Below are 19,584 nucleotides of genomic sequence, written 5' to 3'. Positions count from 1 at the left end.
GCCTATTTTTTAAATTTTTTAAGCGATTAAATCCGGCAAAAATACGTTTTCGAAGCTATCATACAAATGCTTATATCAAGATATAAAAAAGCCCACACAAATATTGCCGCTGATATAACTTATATCTAGCGACCAAAATGACAGCAACACTCCCCAAAAAGTCTTTGGGGAATTTGTATGCTGCTGCAACAACAACAACAACAGCTGGGCAGCAATAAATTTTATCCTGTGGAGACGGCCAGTAAGACTGCGTTTATACACGGAAACTTTTGTCGACGCGATTTTTCACATTCGCTTTTGGTGTTGCTCATTTCATTTACACACGACGATTTTTGTGTATGCAATTGTTGTCAGCTGTGAATCGCTAACTCAATTTACACAGACGAACGAGAGCACAAAGCGTGTTGCCGGAGCACGAGCAACTCGGTGCCCCTCTCCTCATGAACCAAAAAGACAAGATCACGACAGCAGAAGAGTGGCCCGTTATAATCGCACTTATGAAAAAAGTAGGGCGATTTTGACATTAGCCGTTTGTTTAGATTTCTTCGTTGTTTACAATTTGATGGTGGCTTTTTACTGCAATTTTCTTAATTTTCGCTTGTGACAACGTGTGCACACATAAGGTAAAGAATAATTTAACACAACGACATGATTTATAGAAGAATTTGCATAATAAAAATGATTATTCATGGGTTCAACAATTACGCGGTTGTTTTTTGTTCTCTTCATTGTTTACTTCTTCCAACAAAGATGGCGTCGAGATTTCAACAGCTAGAAAATAACTTTTTTCTTTCTTTCGGGAAGGCGTGATCTTGTGTCTTTCGTTCATGCCCTCTCCTTTCCTCGTCACGCTCTCTCCCACAAACGTCGAGTTGCGGCAACAAAAATCGCCGTGTGTAAATTAGCACTTTTGGTTAAACAGAAAAAGTAGTAATTTGCAGCAGTGGTTGCATACAACCCTGCAGTTTTTCAGATCCAATTGCATCCAAGTTAATTGTATTAATGATAATTTTTACTTGCTGATTTTGCTGCATTTCTTTATTTTACAACCAAATACATAATTACAATTATTTTAACAGGAAACAGCTAAATTTTTGCTTTTATATTAAAATAAAATAATAATTGAAAATGTAGCTGTCAAACTACCAAATTGCCGGCAATAGATGGCAAGATATAAGCTCTGATATATATTGCTCTCGAAGAGCAATGAGCGATCTCCATTGGCAAATTATATTCTGACATATGTATCAAGATATAAACTTTATCCTGTGGAGACGGCCAGTTAGGTGAGATAGTGTTACTTCTTTAACAATTCTCTGCCTAATAATATAGTTGAATATTTTTTTCATTTTTACTCAGTATACACATTTTTTTCTTAAAAAGGTATTTTATCTTATTTTATTTCATTTCATTACGAATATACTATAAAAAAGCAAATTTTGTTTGGGAAAAAATTTGAAATTTTATATTTTTCCCCAAATGGGGCTTAATTTCTTCCCGTTTTTCTTCTCGTTCTACTGAGCTAAGGCAGTGTCAAATCGAGCTGTCACAATTGATACCACCTTTTATTATTGCATCATGGCCTTATTATACTTTTTTTGCTCCTCATTAATTGCAACCATGCAATGTTCTTATCAGACTTTTTTTGTTGCATAAAAACTGGAGAATGATAAACAACGATAACAGTTGCTAATATGAAAATTAATTAGAATATTTTTGTTTTGCAAAACAATTTGATTTCCGTACCTGCAAATACATTATTCGAATTGGAGCAACACTTTTGTATCTTTATATCATTACGCCAATCGAGTGTCATAAGGAATCGTATCGATCAATTTATTGCCAAGCGGATCAAGGGTCAGGGTGCAAAAATCGCAATATACGTAATTCAAACAAGTGTAATTTGTGCTCGAGCAACCAAAGCAAATTTAAATCATGTCTTTTGGAAAACTAGTTGGCTCAATTGATGAAGGCACCACGTCCGCCCGCTTTATGATTTTTCGCGCTGGTACAAACAACGTCGTATGCTATCATCAAATTGCAGTGCCATCTATTTATCCACAGGTTTGAATAAGAAAACTTGAGCATAGAATTAGTTGTATTTTTAAATACCACTTTTAGGAAGGCTGGGTGGAACAAGATCCCATCATCATATACGATCTGGTTGTGGAATGCATGGAAGAAGCCGTAAAAAAATTGGAAAAATTAGGAGGATCAGTTAAGGTAAATATTTAACTCTCTAAACAGCTACACATTTATATCGCACGTTTAATAATATACAGAAATTTCAATTTTGTGGGAAAACACAATACTTTTCTGGGGTAACTTAAATACAAAAAAAAAATAAAAATAAAATTACGAGTAAAGCAGTACAAAATTGTTTTCTTGGCGTACATTGTGGCATACCTTTCGCGTTTGGCGCTTTACTGGCAAAGTTATAAATGTCACGCAAAGCCACAAAGCTTTATCAGTTTTAGGCGGAGTGTACTCTACTTATAAATCTTATTAATTGCATGAAAAACGTAAATTTTGAGCTATATCTCTATATTATTAAACGTGTCTTCACCTGAAAACCAATTTCAGTATCACGCCATAATTCAAGTCGCAAATATGTACGTACATATATACCAAGTATATACGGAATTTGAAAATTTTTATTTAAAAGTTTTAATATACACACATACATATGAGCCGTTTATTTTGAAAGCGGTATAAGTCATTTCATGCCGTTTGACTTCAGTGATCACTTCTTGTTTCTGAATCCGTATGTTATTCGTTCAACTTATCTGCCAAATGTAACAAGTTCTGTCCTTAGTTTATGGCGGTAGGTATAATGATTTACAGATACTCTAGTTTCGAAGTAAACAACCATTTATCCAAAAGAGGGGTGAAATGACTTAAGCTACTTTCAAATAAACGGCTCATATGTTGATACCTTAAAACAATTTAACAAATTATTATACCTATTGTACAAATTTGGCTACTATATACATACATACTTATGTACATATGTACTACATTATTATTGATCCTTTATAAAATCACGATACTTCTGCGCTTCTGCTATACGCTCATCTATGGTGCGGTCTGGTTGGTCCAAGCAACGATCGTCCATACGTGTGTAAATGTGATCATTTTCGCTGAAATCCCCTGGTCGTCGAGGCATAATGTGGAAATGTACATGTGGCACCGTTTGGCCAGCATCAGGTCCATCCTGAACGGTGACCGTTGCGGATGTTGTTTTATAGAAATTCTCTAACATACGCTGTATTTTACAGACTGTGGAAAATAGGTCACAAATTTCGTCACATAGCAAGCTGTCCAAACGTTTTGTAACACGTTTAGTGGAGACCAAAACGTGACCCTCCACTACACAGCGCAAATTAGTGAATGCAAAACTGTGCTCTGTTTCGTAAAAAATTGTTTCTTTACGTATTGTGTTATTTGCAAATTTTCGATCCTCCAGAATATCTATTGCTCCCATACCAAAAGCTGTTAACGAATAAATATCATTTCGTTTGTGGTGAAACACAGGCATATTCTTTTGCACAGATATATTTTTGACTAGATCAATTTCCGCTGTTGCCACCGTTAGTTCTTCCTTTTCGCAATTAGCAAGCACTCTGCCCCAGGGGTCAACTACCAAAGCGTGGCCCCAACTGGTACGTTTAGAGTTATGTGCACCAATTTGTGCAGCAGCGACAACATAGCATTGATTCTCAATAGCGCGTGCACGTAAAAGAATTTCCCAATGTGCCTTGCCCGTTGAGTAAGCGAATGCAGAGGGAAATGTTAGTATCTGCGCTCCAGATTTACGTAAAAGGTAACTGGCCTCACCGAATCGTAAATCATAACAGATTTGCATACCTATCATGCCAAAAGGTGTGTTAACAGGTGGAACCAGCTGTGAGCCCGGAGTAACGACGTCAGATTCCCGAAAACGCATTTCATCTGTTTCAACATCAAAGAGATGTAATTTTCGGTAGAAGCTCACCACTTCACCGAGATCGTTCAACAACACATGTGTGTTGTATATTTTATCGGTTTTATCTCCACTTTTATCGAGTATGGATTCGTGTATGCCACCCAAGGATAACCACATTTTATAACTTTTAGCCAACTCTTTGTATTGATTCATGGTCGCACCGGTCAAAGGTTCTGACAACTCCAGTGTTTGCTTCCGATGTTCCCCAACGAAATCACAACATTCCGGCAAGAATAGAATTGTGGCAGATTGTCCTTTCGCCTTCACAAATAACTCTTCGACTTGCCGCATATTGTTATCTTTATCATTTGTGGCACACATCTGCCCGATTGCAATAACCTTGGGTACATAATTTGAGGACATTCTCAGCGACCGTCTGTTGAAGCGGACAAAGTTTTTGGATACTGCTCCGCTCACAAATTGAATTAATTGCTGATGGAAAAGCATTGATTTACCACTTTCCTGTGCTTGTGACTTTTACCTTTTTCTTCGCCTTTGCCCTCTATTCCAAATTTCTTTTATTTATTTATATTTTTTATAGGAAATGTCAAAATTCGCAGTAGTGAAAATTTTCACCACAGTTTTTCCAAACCTACCACGTTCCTGTGTTGTTTTCAGGGTTAGAACTTTGTTAATCATAAATCGTAGTTATGACCTGAAACACAGCAAATCCGCAGTATATTTCGCACATTTCGTTGCCTTAATATAGAAAGGCCCTATCTCGCATCGTCGCTGAAATGCACAAAGCCGTAACTAACTAAAATCTTTTATTGCATAAAACGATGCGAGGCCACATAATTCGATCAAATGCATCATAATCAATTAAAACGTAAATTTTCAATTTTTAGTTAGTTGCGACTTTTTGTAAATCAGCGACGATGTCAGATAGGGCCTTTCTAGTTATATTAAGGCAACGATTTGCTGAAAGAATGTTACATTTTAGTTAATTTTTTCTCTTTTGTTAAAAATATTATTGTAGGTGTTCTTGCCTTTCTGGCTATTTGGTTACCGCTTTTATTTATTTATTTATTTATTTATTTAGTTTCTACCATGCATTATAAATATACATACATATCGTCTAGTTTCTGCGTTAACCACGTATCCACATTTTTAGGAAAAACTAATGTTTCCACTTACAACAAAAGTTTAAGCATTCATACTGTTTGAAACTAAAACAAAAACTTAATGTCAGTGCTGAACAGTATTTGTAGAACCAGATATATTGAGTAAAAGATGCGTTTATTGTTTCCTTGTGGATGAAAATAAGAATTTTTCCTTGTATTCTCTAGAACGATTCTATTGCAGATACTAGTTTTAACGCAGAAACGGGACGATATGTATATCCCACGATGCAGCGAACATCATTCTTCTGCATCTATTATTCTGGCATATATCCCATATGTATTAGATATATGTATGTATGTACAAAAATACATACTTACATAATCAGTTGACACACATATCTTCATTTCTGAACCGCATATTACACATTAATTGTTTAAAATTACCTTTCTACTTTGAGGATATTGTTTCAATTGGTATAACAAACCAAAGGGAATCAACTATAATTTGGGATCGGGCAACCGGTAAACCATTGCATAATGCCATTATTTGGTTAGATAATCGCACTTCAAGTACTGTTGATGAACTGGTTGAGACTATACCAAATAAGTCGAGAAATATTAATTACTTGAAACCACTATGTGGACTACCTATTTCACCATATTTCTCGGCCTTGAAAATGCGCTGGATGCGGGATCATGTTGGTGAAGTTCAGAAAGCTATGGATGCAAATACCTGTCAAGTTGGAACTATTGATACATGGTTAATTTATAAGTTGACGGGGGGACCTGATGGCGGAGTCCACCTAACTGATGTAACAAATGCATCGCGAACTATGCTAATGAACATCGAGACTTTGAGATGGGATCCTCATCTGCTACGTTTCTTTGGGTTGCCCGCTTCAATGTTACCACAAATTCGTTCGAGTGCAGAGAGGTACGGTGATGTAGTTGTGGGTGCTTTGAAAGGTGTTCCAATCGCATCGTGTTTGGGAGATCAACAGGCTGCCCTTGTAGGCCAGCAATGTTTGAGTCATGGACTTGCGAAGTCTACATACGGTACAGGCTGTTTTCTTCTCTATAATACGGGAACATCAATTGTGCAGTCTAAGCACGGGTTACTTACAACGGTTGGTTATCAACTAGGTCCGCGTGCACCGGTAATGTATGCTTTAGAAGGTAGTGTAGCAATAGCTGGAGCAGCTATAAATTGGATGAAGAACAACTTGGAACTATTCGATTCGGTCAGTCAAGTCGAAGAGATGGCGGGCAAAGTTGAAGACTCTTTAGACGTTTATTTTGTTCCTGCGTTCAGTGGGCTTTATGCCCCATATTGGAACCAAGAAGCTCGTGGGTAAGTTTAGTTACAACGAAGGGCAATTAGATGTAAAATACTGAAGAGCCTACAATTCAATTATTATAGCGCAATATGTGGCCTCAGTGAAGAAACAACTAGCGAACATATCGTGCGTGCAACTCTGGAAGCCATCTGCTTCCAAGTTAGAGATATTTTGGAATCCATGCGCAAAGACTGCGGTATTCCTATGACAAAATTAATGGTTGATGGCGGTATGACCGCAAATAATCTATTCCTGCAGCTGCAAGCTGATTTGGTGGGCATCAATGTCGTCCGTGCTAAGATGCAGGAGACGACCGCATTGGTAAATAGCCATATTATATACAAATATGAAATACTGTTACTGATATATGTTCCCATTTGCAGGGTGCAGCACTGGCTGCATATATGGTGGTAGAGCCAAGTTATGACATCACAGCACCTCTCGTCGGCAGTTCGGGTCAATTGAGCACTTTTAAGCCGACCATTGGAAATCATGAAAGAAATATGCGTTATAAAAAGTGGAAGATGGCTGTAGAGCGATGCATGAATTGGGACACGTCTACGCTGACGGAATCTTCAAAGCTGGACTTCTAATAATAAAAATTTGGCTTGTAAACCAATCGTTATAATTAGCTAAATAAAATAAACCCTTATGTAAATAGAAAACGTATATTAATATCATTATAGTATTTAGTTATATGAAGAGGGAAAAGAGTACGTACGCTTATAAATTTTAAATGTATTTTCACAAATGCTACGTTTTTTTTTTTGTTTTGTTAGGACATGTGCATTCAGACTGATTCTTCGACGCCACCGCCAGAGGCTTGTTCAAGATCGTTCAACATGATTACACCACCGGCCGCTTCGTCAACAGCGACAGCAACTGGTGCATTAGCCCCTCCTCCACCTGCCCCTTCAGCGTCAGCAACGAAGGGTGCCCGCGCCTCTGCATTTATGTTTACTTCCACTGGTCGTATTGGGTTGCCACCTAGAAGAAGGAAATATTATAACCACTTTTAGTTTTCAACTTTATACTTATATACATATGTATATGAGGCCATGAGTCAGAATTGAGGTACAGCCTTAAAATGCATTACTAGAATCGAAACGGCAATATACCGAGACACACCCTTTTAGTTTTCTTTTACTATAATAGGTAGCATCACGCAGGTGCAAAGAACTTTTCAGTAAAATACCGTATTTATTATTTAGAGATCTTTCTTTCCCATATTACTCAAAAAGTTTTGTTTGAAGATAGGCTCCTCAGGCTATCATGACCTCATATGTAAATGCAATATATACATACATATAAGCTTAAAAAGTGAAAATAGATCTTACTTGCGTCCAATTCCAAAGGCGGATCTGCGTTGGCTTCTGCCAAATTTGTCACCGACTTGGATTTGACACACTGAAAATCAACGTGACGGCTTTTTGCTTCTTCCTTCTCCCAAGACATGTGTATAAAGGGTCGTTGAACATAACTATAAATTACTTCTGCACGGCCGCCTGGTCGGCGACGAATCTTTTCCTTGTGTGTTGGATATCCTTCGATGCCACAACGAATTTTTTTGAGTCCACGATCTTTCATAACTTGTTTAGCTACGTCGCGATTTTCAATATATTTAAAAAATCTATGCATAGCGGTGCTGTGAACGGCTGCAATGAGACTTATATATTTAAAACATGAACCGATGTTTTAAAGTAAATAACGTACTTTGGCAGTATTCTTCGCCCATTTGAGGAGGAAACTCTTCATCCCAGTCAACAACGTCATCGTCCAGTAAAACTACAACATGACATTCTCGATCACCACGTTGTGCCGACGCAACCATTAGGGGCAGTATAAGATCCTCAAGGAAAACTTCGAATTGCTGACGAGCACCTTCGTTGCTGAGTTCATGTAGTAAACCTCCTTTGAGACGTACAAACACAAAAAACGTACATGCGGGGGAAGGGAAATGAGTACGTATTAAAAAGTCAGAACAACAAAGGAAGAGAAAAAAGGGAGAGAGAAAAAACGCTACTAAATAACCATAATATAGTTTTACGGCCCTGAATTGCAGGTACATATGTATATTTCTAGAATTTTCTGAATAAGAAAGGATGCTACTTGTTAATTTAGTGGTTATATCCATCTAAACCATCCATAAGTTAGTTTGAAGGGAGAACTCACGTAAATTCTGGCACCGAACAGTAGTCGCGTCGAATGGTATAAGCAGATAATCACATGCCTCTTTTAGTTCGGGGACAGATACCGTTGGAGGGCAGCGAATTATTCCAGTTTTATAATACTCTAGGATTGCACGAAAAACGGTATGGGAAATGCCTTCAGCTACTTCATATTCACCGCGCTCGTTGGGGTGGACAAATTGAAAGCCTGAGCTAAACATTGTACCTAGCATGGTGTTTGGATGTGCTGTTACTAGTGCCTGCTCAATAACAAAGCGTACATTGTCCACTAGCAGTGCAATACGATCTCCCGGACGCAGTAAAACCCCACCTCCAGCATTTTGTCCGCCACTATTATTGGATACGGCAGAGCCTGCCGCACTTGACTTGTCGTGTTTCGGTATAGCACCGCTTGCTGCACTCATACTGACTCTTTGCTGCGTAACGTGGTGATGCGGCTGTGATTTACTACTAACGTTGCGTTGCAAATAGCCACTGCTTCTACAGTAATAACAAACTTAGGTATAAGAATTATTGGGCCTGTTAAAGCATTCAAATAATTTCACCTATTTCTGTTTTTCAAAATTCTACGCCTTCGCTCCTCGGATTCAAGATTTTCTTCAATGCTACTACTGTCACTGTATGAATCGCCGCCGTTAACTTGATTTTGTTTTGGGGATTTTGTAGAGTTGTTGTTGCTACTACTACTATTTCCAGAATTTGGAGTTGTTGACATCGTTTCCGTTGGGTGGACGAAGCTGAAATTGCTTCTATAACACCAACCCACTTTTCAATTGACAATGGACGTTGGAAAGTTATTACGTCCCCCGGACTTGTTTATTGATTATTTGACAAGCTCCGCAGAGTATTGAAACTTTTATTTTCAACAAAGCGGAGACATTAGCCACTCAATCCCCGCACCCCACGTAAGTCTTTTAATCTTGAGACTTCGCTTTAGCGCACCTTTAATATTTTTTATGGCCGATAAAAGTTTATTTTATAGTGGTTTGTATGTTTTTCAAACTATTAAAGTTAAAAATGCATTGGAAAATTTGGCAGAAATTTTTAAAGCTATACGGATTTGAGCTGTTTTACCAAAGCGTAATCAAACGCGAAATCAGACATTTTTTTAGTAATTCACCACAAGGGATGGCAGCGGTTGATCATTTGATTAAATTAATCGATTATTCTTGTTCAGTTTACGATTTATGGGGCTTTCGCACGTGGCGATTTTTCAGGCAACTTTTGTGTTCAACTCACGCAGTGTTGCTCGAAAAAAAAATGAAAGGCTAAAAATATCAAAATATAAAAAAATGTCAAAATCTTCGCCATAAAAAGGCGTTTGCATTTAACTTTGCATTCTACTTTTGGTTGAACGGCCTTTCAACTAATCGCTTTCAACAAAGTTGGTCGCCAGCCAACATTTAGCCATTCAACTTTTTTTTCGTGCAACACTGCGTGAGTTGAATGCAAAAGTTGAATGCGAACTCGCCTCGTGCGTACACCATTTAATTGTATTGTTTTAATATATTTGATTAATCGATTAATTGCAGAATAATTGTAAAAATATTCTCAAAAAATATGAACTCTTTTCTTGTCTAAAATCTATCCATCGATCATTATTTTTTGCTAACTGCATTAATTTTACTCGACCCGAGGTTAAAAAAATGAATTTCAAAGATCCGCTAGCATTTTCCTCAGTGATGAAGATCTTGCGAATTTAAACAATGTGCGCAGATCATCTTATGGAAACGGGTAGCGGAGTCGTTACTATAATGAGTAGAAAATGAGTTTCATCTTTGAGCAAAGACCGAAAATATCCGANTAAAATTTTCCCGAACGGCCTTTCAAATAATCGCTTTCAACAAAGTTGGTCGCCAGCCAACATTTAGCCATTCAACTTTTTTTTCGTGCAACACTGCGTGAGTTGAATGCGAACTCGCCTCGTGCGTATACCATTTAATTGTATTGTTTTAATATATTTGATTAATCGATTAATTGCAGAATAATTGTAAAAATATTTTCAAAAAATATGAACTCTGTTCTTGTCTAAAATCTATCCATCGATCATTATTTTTTGCTAACTGCATTAATTTTACTCGACCCGAGGTTAAAAAAAATTGAATTTCAAAGATCCGCTAGCATTTGCCTCAGTGATGAAGATCTTGCGAATTTAAATAATGTGCGGGTAGTGGAGTCGTCACTATAATGAGTAGAAAATGAGTTTCATCTTTGGGCAGAGACCGAAAATAACCGACCCATTTATTGCTGTGTCACAAATTGTCATTTATTTCTTGTTATAAAAAATAAATCACTCGCAGTTGCTTTTATAACAACTTTTTGGCTTATCTGCATTAGTTAGACTTTTATGTTGTGTGCTGTTTGTTTACGTTTCGAATTGACCTTTTCTTTTTCTTTTTTTTTTAAATGCAAAGGTATTCAATAGGATTGCTAAAAATACTGAGTGAAGTGCTGTAGTTTGCGTCTAGTTAGTATAGTTTATTTATTGCTGGAAGAAGATGGGCCGATAACCAAGCGTTTAATTCTGAAGCTTTTTTGACTTGGATACGAGTAGTGATGAAAGAGTTTCAGTGTGCAATGTTTGCAAGAAAAAGTTTGTGATAAGTTTATAACGATGATCATTTGAGTGAATAAAAATAGTTTTACTTGCTATTCTTTATAGTTTGTCTTGCTTTTACGATCAAGCTGCCCAACTTTAAATGAATTTTGTTTTTGCTTTTCACGTGTGTGCTGTCAAATAAGTAAAAGCAAAACAAAAAACAAGTACGGCGAAAGAAAAAACCAGAAATCGGTTTGTCTGCTAAGTTAGGGTTTACACCAAACAAAATTGTCAAGACAATTATGTCAAAATTATGTGTTTGTTGTAAACACGGCAAATTCATATTACAACAAACACATCATTTTGACATAATTGTCTTGACAATATTGTCCGGTGTAAACCCTAAAGGCTGATTCACATACAACTTTCTTCGCTTTGCTTGATAGTTCTTTGGTTTGACATATAAGATCGATGTAGGCATATGCATGAGTATGCTCACATAAAAAACGTTTGAAGCAAAGCAAAGCAAAATATTGGGCAACTCTCATCTTTTGCCCGCTTTAGCAATCAGCTGTATCTTTTCTCGTGCGCTTGCATTTGCATTTAATGACAAAAATAGGGTAAATAGGAATTTTTATTGCTATTATTAATGCATATTATTATATTGTTATCTATTTTACAGATAAAATACATGGAGGAAAAGGAGAACGCACAAGCTGTCAAAGCGTTTATTGTAGCATACCTTCTGCGTTTCACGCTTTGTTGTCAAAGTTTGAACTGTCAAGCAAAGGGAGGAAAGTTGTATGTGAATGGTCCTTAAGTAACAGCACCTTGGATGAATCCAAGAATGATAGAATACAAGATTGCGCCGTCCTGGGCGTTGACATTTGTTTACCACAAGTAAACAAAGAATAGAGCGAAAAGAAGAACGAGTTGAAGCTGCCAAAACAGTTCACTTTACAGCGAAAAACGTGTTTTAATTTTGCTAAATGCGAAAATATTGCTATTTTACGTAATCTATTAGAGAATATGTAACATTTTAGTGCACTCCTTTGCCTTGCAATTGAGGCTGCTTCAGCAAAGGCTTTAGTGCACTCCATTGCTTTGCAATTAAGGCTGCAGCAGAAAACTGCGGCAGCATCTCAGCGGGATTGATTAGTTAACTTGCTAATGGAGGCTGCTTGGAGCAGAAGCAAAATCATTGTGAGGAAATGCTGTTAATGTAATAATAAGAAACATTTCGGGAACGGCTTTGCCGTTCCCTATGTACACAAAATGCAGCGATTCGTCCCAGCGCTACACTTGCATCTACGCATCTTGGATCTTGATGGCTGTCGCAATTTAACACACAGCACTTCATTTTAATAGTTTTTACGCCGTCTTCAACTCAAAAATCACTCACAAATTGCAAATTAACACAATTTAAACTGATTTTTCACTTATAATTCAAATTTCTCTTTCGCTGATTTGTAAACAAAGTTTTATTTACAAGTTACCACAACTGTCAAAATCGGCAAAACCAAAGTAGCGGTACCACTGACGGCGCCACCTTTGTTCGCTGCACCGTGGGATGAATCCGACTTAATCTAATATGGACCTTACACGGTCAAATTGTTTGATCAAATTACATGTATGTGTAATTTGACGCTTTGACCTACAGTCATCAATAAAAAAATCTTCCGTTTCTGTTGAAGTTGCAAAACAACAAGAAAATCAAAATAACTGACGTCATTAAATTCGAGCGCTAAGCGTTGCGTTATCCAATGTCAGCGAGTGCCAGGGCGCGTTATACCCAAACCAGCGTGGCGTAATTTTTGACATTTTCCAACTTCCTATCGTTTTTATTCTCTTTTCTTCTTTCACTTTTTTGCCCTCTCTCTTTCCGTTATCCGCATCCAATTTTAACACGTAACGCCCTGTCAGAGATGAAAATTCCATTTGCTCGGCACTAGCGCCGCGTTATTGTGGGATGAATCTTACAAATTGTATGAGCATGAGGATTTTTGACAGCTGCTTGGGGCTTGTCGCGCCAATTTAGGGATGACAGTTATACATATGTACATGTAATTTCATTAAATAATACGACAAAGTAAGGTCCATATAACTGAAATGACATTGTGCGATACTCAATATGCAATTCGTAGAGTTTCCATTTGGACCTGCAACGATATTCGGCTTACAAATACCTTTACAACCCCTTTTTCTTGCTAGCGTTCATTTGCTAGGGCCAGTTCTACAGTGCCAGTTTAAACTTAGTTTAAGTAAACTGAGTTTAAATTGAACAGCTGGCTGACATTTAATTGGCTGATCTTTAGGAAATCCGTCAAGTATTCAAGCATAATTGTAAATATAGGTTTCAGAATTGGGATCATTAAAAAATCCAATAGGAGAAAGCTTTAAAATGACGAAGTTCTATAATTTGACCATACTACGTCTCAAAAATGAATTGGCAAACCGATGATTATCCACGTTCGGAAATAAATGCGGTTTGAAATGGTTATTTTTATCACTTCACAATAACGCAGAACGAGAATTCACCCAGGAGACATCCACGAAGGTTGAAGAAATATAAAGCCTCCAGGTTCATCGAGGGGTACAGACATGAACACGTTATTGGCTGCCATGCCACAGATGATGCAAATACAGCTCAATGAAGTACAGTAGAGATGAGATGTCGCAGTTCTCGTGGGAGATTTCCCTACAAGTAGATGTGAAAAGTACACAGCTTCACGAGAATTTAGTCAGTGGCAATGTACTACTTACGGAGTTACAAGAGAAATGCGTGGTGAAACAAGAGAAAATTAAAGAGAGGCAGACAAATTCGACGGTAAGAGGGATTATCTAAAAGATCGTTTTCGTTTCGAGATTCGCAGTTGAATCGTCCAACCACTTCGACAAACGCTCCAGGAGGTGAGGCCATTTACTGGTGAAAAGTTGAGGACAGCAATAAGTGAGGACACCCAAGTTTAAGGCGAACTAACATGCAAAGTCGCAATCGGGAATACGGACACAAGTCTATAGTGAATGAAGTCACCATTGGTGTAGATCTCCTATTTGACCAAGGCATCAAGATTGACAAACTTCGCCACGGAGCCGTGATCTTGGCGAGAAGGACATTGCGGTAGACATCAATGCATGGATGGATAGTTTGGAAGGAAAATACCAGCACAACGCTATGGATTTTCACCCTAAATACATATTCGGCAAGGTTGGAAACAATCGGGGCAGAACGGAGTTTGTGAGGCATCGCATTGATACTGGTGAAAATGTGGGGAAGACAAGTATTCGTCGTATGAGTACTAATTAAAATTGTGGGGAGAAATGGAGTTCGTGCGAAGAGTACACCTTAAAAGTGTGGGGAGAAATCTGGTTCACGCGACGAGTGCCCCTTAAATATGAATGGGAGAAATGGGATTTGCGCGACGAGTAACCCTTAAAGCGGATTCATCGTTTTAGGTCAGAACTTTTCCTTCATGTGGTTGTTGTTGTGTTTCTCTCTCTGGGAGAGCTTTAGTTTGGAAATAGAACAATGAATCCGCCTTTAAAAGTGTGGAAAGAAATTCGGTTCGCGCAACGAGTAACCTGGTCCCCTTTCAGACACGTCAAGTCTTGCTTTCAAGTCTGCTTGTTCGGAGGCGAAGGAGGTGAGAAGAGAGGGGAAGAGTACAGATACCTCCGCACCGTCAATTCGTTTCAAGTTTTCTTGTCTCTTTTGATCTTTTCATTGCTTCCCATTTAAAGAACCAAGGACTTGAATTCCATTAAAGTTGACGCGTGTGGAAGCAAATAGAAAACACAAAAGAGATTGCGAAAAAAATTGCTTTCAAGACTTGACGTGTTTGAAAGGGGACCTGTAAAATAGGGGAGAAATGAAGTTCGCGCGAAGAGTACCCCAAATGTGGGGAGAAATGCGGCCCTCGCGACGAGTACTCCTTAAATGAAGGGAGAAACGCGGTTAGCGCGGCGAGTACCCCTTAAAAATGTGGGGAAAATGCGGTTCGCGCGACGTGTGCCCTGTAAAAATGTGAGGTGAAACGCGGTACGCGCGACGAGTGCCCCTTAAAAATGTGTGAAGAAGTGAAGTTCCCGCGAAGAGTACCCCTTAAAAGTGTGGGGAGAAAAGTGGTTTCTTTGACGAGTACCCCTTAAAAGTGTGGGGAAAAATGGAGGTTTGAGTTTCCATTCACAATGAACGTAAATTGATGTAAGTAACGATAGCCATCTGGCGGCTACTATCAGCAATGACAAATGCAGCGAAGAGGTGGCTAAGGCGAAGTAAAAATGGAGTGTCGAAAAATTAATAATGGCGACGACGTCTTGTAAATATAAAAGAAATTAAAGAAAAGCAATTTCTACGGTGCAAATTGATAGAAGGTATCTCAAAATATATGAACTAAAGTAAAGTTGCGCATTGCGCACTAAAAAATGGTAAAAATTTTGTGTATAGTGAGTAAAAATGTGTTCTACGAGAAATTGCGGCGGCAAAAGTTAATTTTCTTGGCTTTCGATGGTAGCTATTCGCAAAAAAGGGAACAAGTAGGAAACGGGACCGACGTTGGAAAACCATTTTGCTCGTAAAGTTGGGGGGGAAAAAAATGACGGGAAAAAGAAATGAATTTGCGCGAAAATAATCGTATTTGGTGGCCTAACTGAATGGCGTTTGTAAGATTCCATATAAAATTATTTTCATGTCGTGGATATATCGCATGTACTCGATACGAGCAAAAATTTACCATTTAATTTTACCAAAAGACATCGCTGCATATACGACTATCTCATTCATTCACACGTGCATACTATCATTTCGTGGGCGACGACTAGTGCGCTTAATGTGGTTTTGCAGTGTATTTAGTTTTGCAATTCCGCGGAATTCGCCGTGTGATACTGCTGCCATCTGTTGGCGTTCGGATGTATAATGTTGAGTTTTCCGGCGAATTTGGGAATAGCAGGCACGGACAAACGAATATGTGGAGAAAAAACAAAAACTGTAAACCAATAATTTATTTGCATATAATTAATTTAATTGTATTTTACTTAAAAATAAGTCAAAAAATTATGAAAGGGATAGCCACATTAGAAGGCTAAGCGCTCCGCCTTATTGTGATTCTTCTTTGAGATTTTCTTTGCAATCTTCTGTGCGCTGCGCCTCAAAGCAGAGTGCGTAAAGTGGAAATCGAACGGTGAACCGTGCATGTGTGCTGTAAGTAAGAATGAGAAAGTGAATAGGTAAGAGTGAGTAAGAGATAGCCGTCAGTCAAAAGACGAATAGCGAAGGCAAAAACGTAGAGCAAGACACAAAATTTAAGCGCAGAGTGTTCTAAAAAAATTATTAAATTCAATGCTATTTATTCGGCTAAGAAAGTGTTTAATGGTTAAATCACAAAGCAGATCTTGAAGACAATTTGTAATAGAAATATCCCATTTGAGGGAAACCGAGAATTCGAGACGTTTGAAAAAAAGTAAACCCATAAGAGGTATTTTCTAAAGTGCAAGGAAACTGAAAAACAAAAGAAAATATACACAAAATACACACTGCGAAAACTGATGCACAATAAAGGCGGAATCTATTCTAAAGGAAGGCAATGTTTCGGAATAAGTATAAGTTCATCAGTAGTGGCACAAACTTAGTCCCATTAGTTGCAATAAAAACTATAGTGAGCATTGAAGCTTCCCCAATGTTATTTGCAACATATCGTCAAAGTGGACTTTATTGAACACTAGCAAATTATTATCTTACGATAATTTTTACAACTGACCATTTATATGGTCATTAGTCAGCAACACTATTGCCTTGCAGCATCTTAGTAAACACTAACGCCTTCTTGCATAGTATAAGTGGGCGGGACGTGTTAAATACACATCTCTAGCCTGGTCGGAGTAGTGTCTTATAATCAGCAAAGTGGCGCGTCACGGGCACGGACAAGAAGCAGCGTCTCGCTCCATGTTTTCCCGACGCTTGCGACGACGTGCACGAGATTCAACTCTCCGTCACCATAGTACGAGCATACGTAAAGTGGATAGAATTTCAAATCTCAACGTTAAAATATTGACATATACATTTTTGATAAAAGTGGGGAGCAGTGTGGGGTTATTTCAATTAAGACCAAAAACCCATCCTCATTACCAGCAGACACTAAAGCAGCATCAGCACATCATTTGGTTAGCCAATTAAGGATTTAAGCATGTAGTAAGTACACTTGTTGATCCTAATAGAGTTTCTTCAAATAAAGGATTTTTATAATATCCATTTATTTTCAGGTCTGATTCTAAATAAAATACACACTTACTTACATACATATAATATAAAAGTGCAAACCAGAATACATTCAAAGATATACCTAATAGGGCTTATCCAATCGCAATTAAAAAGATAGCAAACTACGTTAGTGCATAAAGCAATCAAAAACAAAAAACTCAAACATAAACTGCACTATTTACAAAAAGCCACTTAACCAAATAGCAAACCACTTAAAAATCTAATGTTGTGCTTAAATGCGGCAAAAAGGCGCAAGTGAAAAGTGACAACATTAAACAGAAGAATTTATCTCCTATCATACGTAAAACGTAAGGTAATTTCATCTTTCTTGAGTTCAATTGAGCGAATAGAAATTAACTGTTACCAATGAAAGATGTCACAAAGAGGTAAACGCGGTAATCATCAACATCATCAACGACTCGACGTTGAACCACAGCCTCCGCCGACAAAACGGCGTAAAGGGCGGCCACCTAATGGCGGAGGTGGAAGCAATGGTAGCGGTAGTGGCAGTGGTGGCGCTGCAGTTGGAAGTGGGCTTAATGGCAACAATGGCGGTGCAAATGGTGGCAGCCACTGCGGAAGCATAGTGGGTAGCGTACCATTAAGCCTGCCTTATACTGCTTCTTCCTCTATAAGCAATAGTAATGCCGAAAATGAGCAAAATAGTGTGGTAGCTTTGGTACCCGAAGAAATGGCAGCATTAGCTGCCACAAGTGCGAAAGTAGCAGCCAGCCAAGGATCTTCCTCTTCGGCGGCAGCATGGCAACCGCGGCCAGTAGCAGATATTAAGATTTCAAGTATTTACAATCGAAGCTCAACGGAGGCACCGGCCGAACTGTATCGGTAAGTACGAATGTGGCAAAGTTAAATAGCTTTAGTTCTAAGGTTTTAATAATACATTTTAAAATTAATATAATAATATATATGTTTTAATTGTAGCAAGGATCTCATAAGCGCAATGAAATTGCCGGATTCGGAGCCTTTGGCTAATTACGAGTATCTCGTAGTAAATGATCAGTGGAAGCAAGAGTGGGAGAAGGGCGTGCAGGTGCCTGTAAATCCCGACTCTTTGCCAGAACCAACCGTTTACGTGCTGTCAGAACCAATAGTGCCGCCTGCGCATGACTTTAAACTGTAAGATATAAGCTGGTTCACAAAATTTCGCACATTGAAGTACTAAATATTTACACATATTTAATTTGTTTGTAGTCCCAAGAATCGCTTTCTGCGTATAACCAAAGACGATACTTACTCCAGCGAGTTACATTGTCTGACAAATGTGGTTGCGCAAGCGGAGAATACATGTGCCTACGACATTGATCCAGTCGATGAAGCATGGCTGGAATTACTCAACTCTGATCGTGCGCAATACGGTGCTTTTTCCATTACTGAAACCCAATTTGAGCGCGTTATCGAAGAACTCGAGGTGTGCATTTGAAAATTTGAAGTTGACACACTTGTATATTGCTCATATAATTCAATAGTGTTATAATCCTAAACATACAAATATTGAGTTGAATTTGCAGAAATTACCGCTACAATTTTTTGTATTGGAGTATACATATCTGTGCCGTTTAAAGTAGCTTAAGTTACTTCTTTCTGGTTGTTTGTGTTTTCGACGGTGTAGGAGTATGATGTATTGTGGAACGACAAATTTGATAAGATATGACGGAAGATCGTTGCACAGTACATCATAGCTTAAGTGATTTTAGAAAGTTTGACTTTGAATTAAAAAATAATAATTTCTTTTCCCCTGAAAAGTTTTATATTTTTTAAAATCTTCTATTAAAAGGCAATCTTCAACTACAATGGCAAACGTTAAAATATTGTTTGGGAACCCAGTGAAATGTTGCTTTAAATGGAAAAGGGCTTATCCCNATACGGTGCTTTTTCCATTACTGAAACCCAATTTGAGCGCGTTATCGAAGAACTCGAGGTGTGCATTCGAAAATTTGAAGTTGACACACTTGTATATTGCTGATATAATTCAATAGTGTCATAATCCAAAACATACAAATTTTGAGTTGAATTTGCAGAAATTACCGCTACAACAAAATATGTATTTTTTGTATTGGAGTATACATATCTGTGCCGTTTAAAGTTTCAACTACAATGGCAAACGTTAAATTATTGTTTGGGAACCCAGTGAAATGTTGCTTTAAATGGACTTAGGCTACTTTAATTAAACGGCACAGATATGTAAATTGTAAAAAC

At 38.0% G+C, this 19,584-nt stretch overlaps 4 protein-coding genes across 6 annotated transcripts in view; 2 read left to right on the top strand and 2 right to left on the bottom strand.

Moving 5' to 3' along the window:
- The first annotated feature begins 1,540 nt into the window (after positions 1 to 1,540).
- Positions 1,541 to 7,049, top strand: Gk1 (Glycerol kinase 1). Of its 2 annotated transcripts, XM_017624698.1 has the most exons (6): positions 1,541 to 1,883; positions 1,955 to 2,064; positions 2,122 to 2,223; positions 5,508 to 6,400; positions 6,470 to 6,707; positions 6,770 to 7,049. In XM_017624698.1, the coding sequence occupies exons 2-6, from the start codon at positions 1,993 to 1,995 to the stop codon at positions 6,977 to 6,979; spliced, it is 1,515 nt and encodes a 504-aa protein (XP_017480187.1). In that variant the 5' UTR covers positions 1,541 to 1,883; positions 1,955 to 1,992; the 3' UTR covers positions 6,980 to 7,049. The 2 variants fall into 2 exon arrangements, with proteins under 2 accessions (XP_017480187.1, XP_017480185.1); XM_017624696.1 differs by having other exon boundaries at positions 1,541 to 2,064.
- Positions 2,622 to 4,669, bottom strand: NitFhit (ntrilase and fragile histidine triad fusion protein NitFhit). The gene has a single exon (XM_017624699.1). The coding sequence runs from the start codon at positions 4,430 to 4,432 to the stop codon at positions 3,023 to 3,025; it is 1,410 nt and encodes a 469-aa protein (XP_017480188.1). The 5' UTR covers positions 4,433 to 4,669; the 3' UTR covers positions 2,622 to 3,022.
- Positions 7,050 to 7,051: 2 nt separating the features above from the next.
- Positions 7,052 to 9,725, bottom strand: mri (BTB/POZ domain-containing protein mrityu). Of its 2 annotated transcripts, none has more exons than XM_017624701.1 (5): positions 9,121 to 9,725; positions 8,559 to 9,049; positions 8,100 to 8,297; positions 7,724 to 8,041; positions 7,052 to 7,373 (listed from the first exon to the last, which is right to left on the bottom strand). In XM_017624701.1, exons 1-5 carry the CDS (start codon positions 9,288 to 9,290, stop codon positions 7,177 to 7,179), a joined length of 1,374 nt encoding a protein of 457 aa, XP_017480190.1. In that variant the 5' UTR covers positions 9,291 to 9,725; the 3' UTR covers positions 7,052 to 7,176. The 2 variants fall into 2 exon arrangements, with proteins under 2 accessions (XP_017480190.1, XP_017480189.1); XM_017624700.1 differs by having other exon boundaries at positions 7,055 to 7,373; positions 8,559 to 9,055; positions 9,121 to 9,720.
- Positions 9,726 to 15,385: 5,660 nt separating this feature from the next.
- The window catches only part of rno (PHD finger protein rhinoceros), a 22,113-nt gene continuing 17,914 nt past the window's right edge, over positions 15,386 to 19,584 (top strand). Inside the window, exons 1-4 of the mRNA XM_017624695.1 lie at positions 15,386 to 17,301; positions 17,373 to 18,213; positions 18,310 to 18,504; positions 18,580 to 18,796. Coding sequence (XP_017480184.1) covers positions 17,744 to 18,213; positions 18,310 to 18,504; positions 18,580 to 18,796 — 882 coding nt within the window. The 5' untranslated portion in view covers positions 15,386 to 17,301; positions 17,373 to 17,743. The remainder of the gene's footprint in view (positions 17,302 to 17,372; positions 18,214 to 18,309; positions 18,505 to 18,579; positions 18,797 to 19,584) is intronic.

The sequence above is a fragment of the Rhagoletis zephyria genome, unplaced genomic scaffold (genome assembly GCF_001687245.7).
Source record: "Rhagoletis zephyria isolate East Lansing unplaced genomic scaffold, Rhagoletis_zephyria_1.1 Rzeph_scaffold_03741, whole genome shotgun sequence".
In the NCBI taxonomy this organism is placed as follows: Eukaryota; Metazoa; Arthropoda; class Insecta; order Diptera; family Tephritidae; genus Rhagoletis; species Rhagoletis zephyria.
Note: the sequence above shows the minus strand (reverse complement) of the source record. Positions and strands in the feature narration are given on the sequence as shown.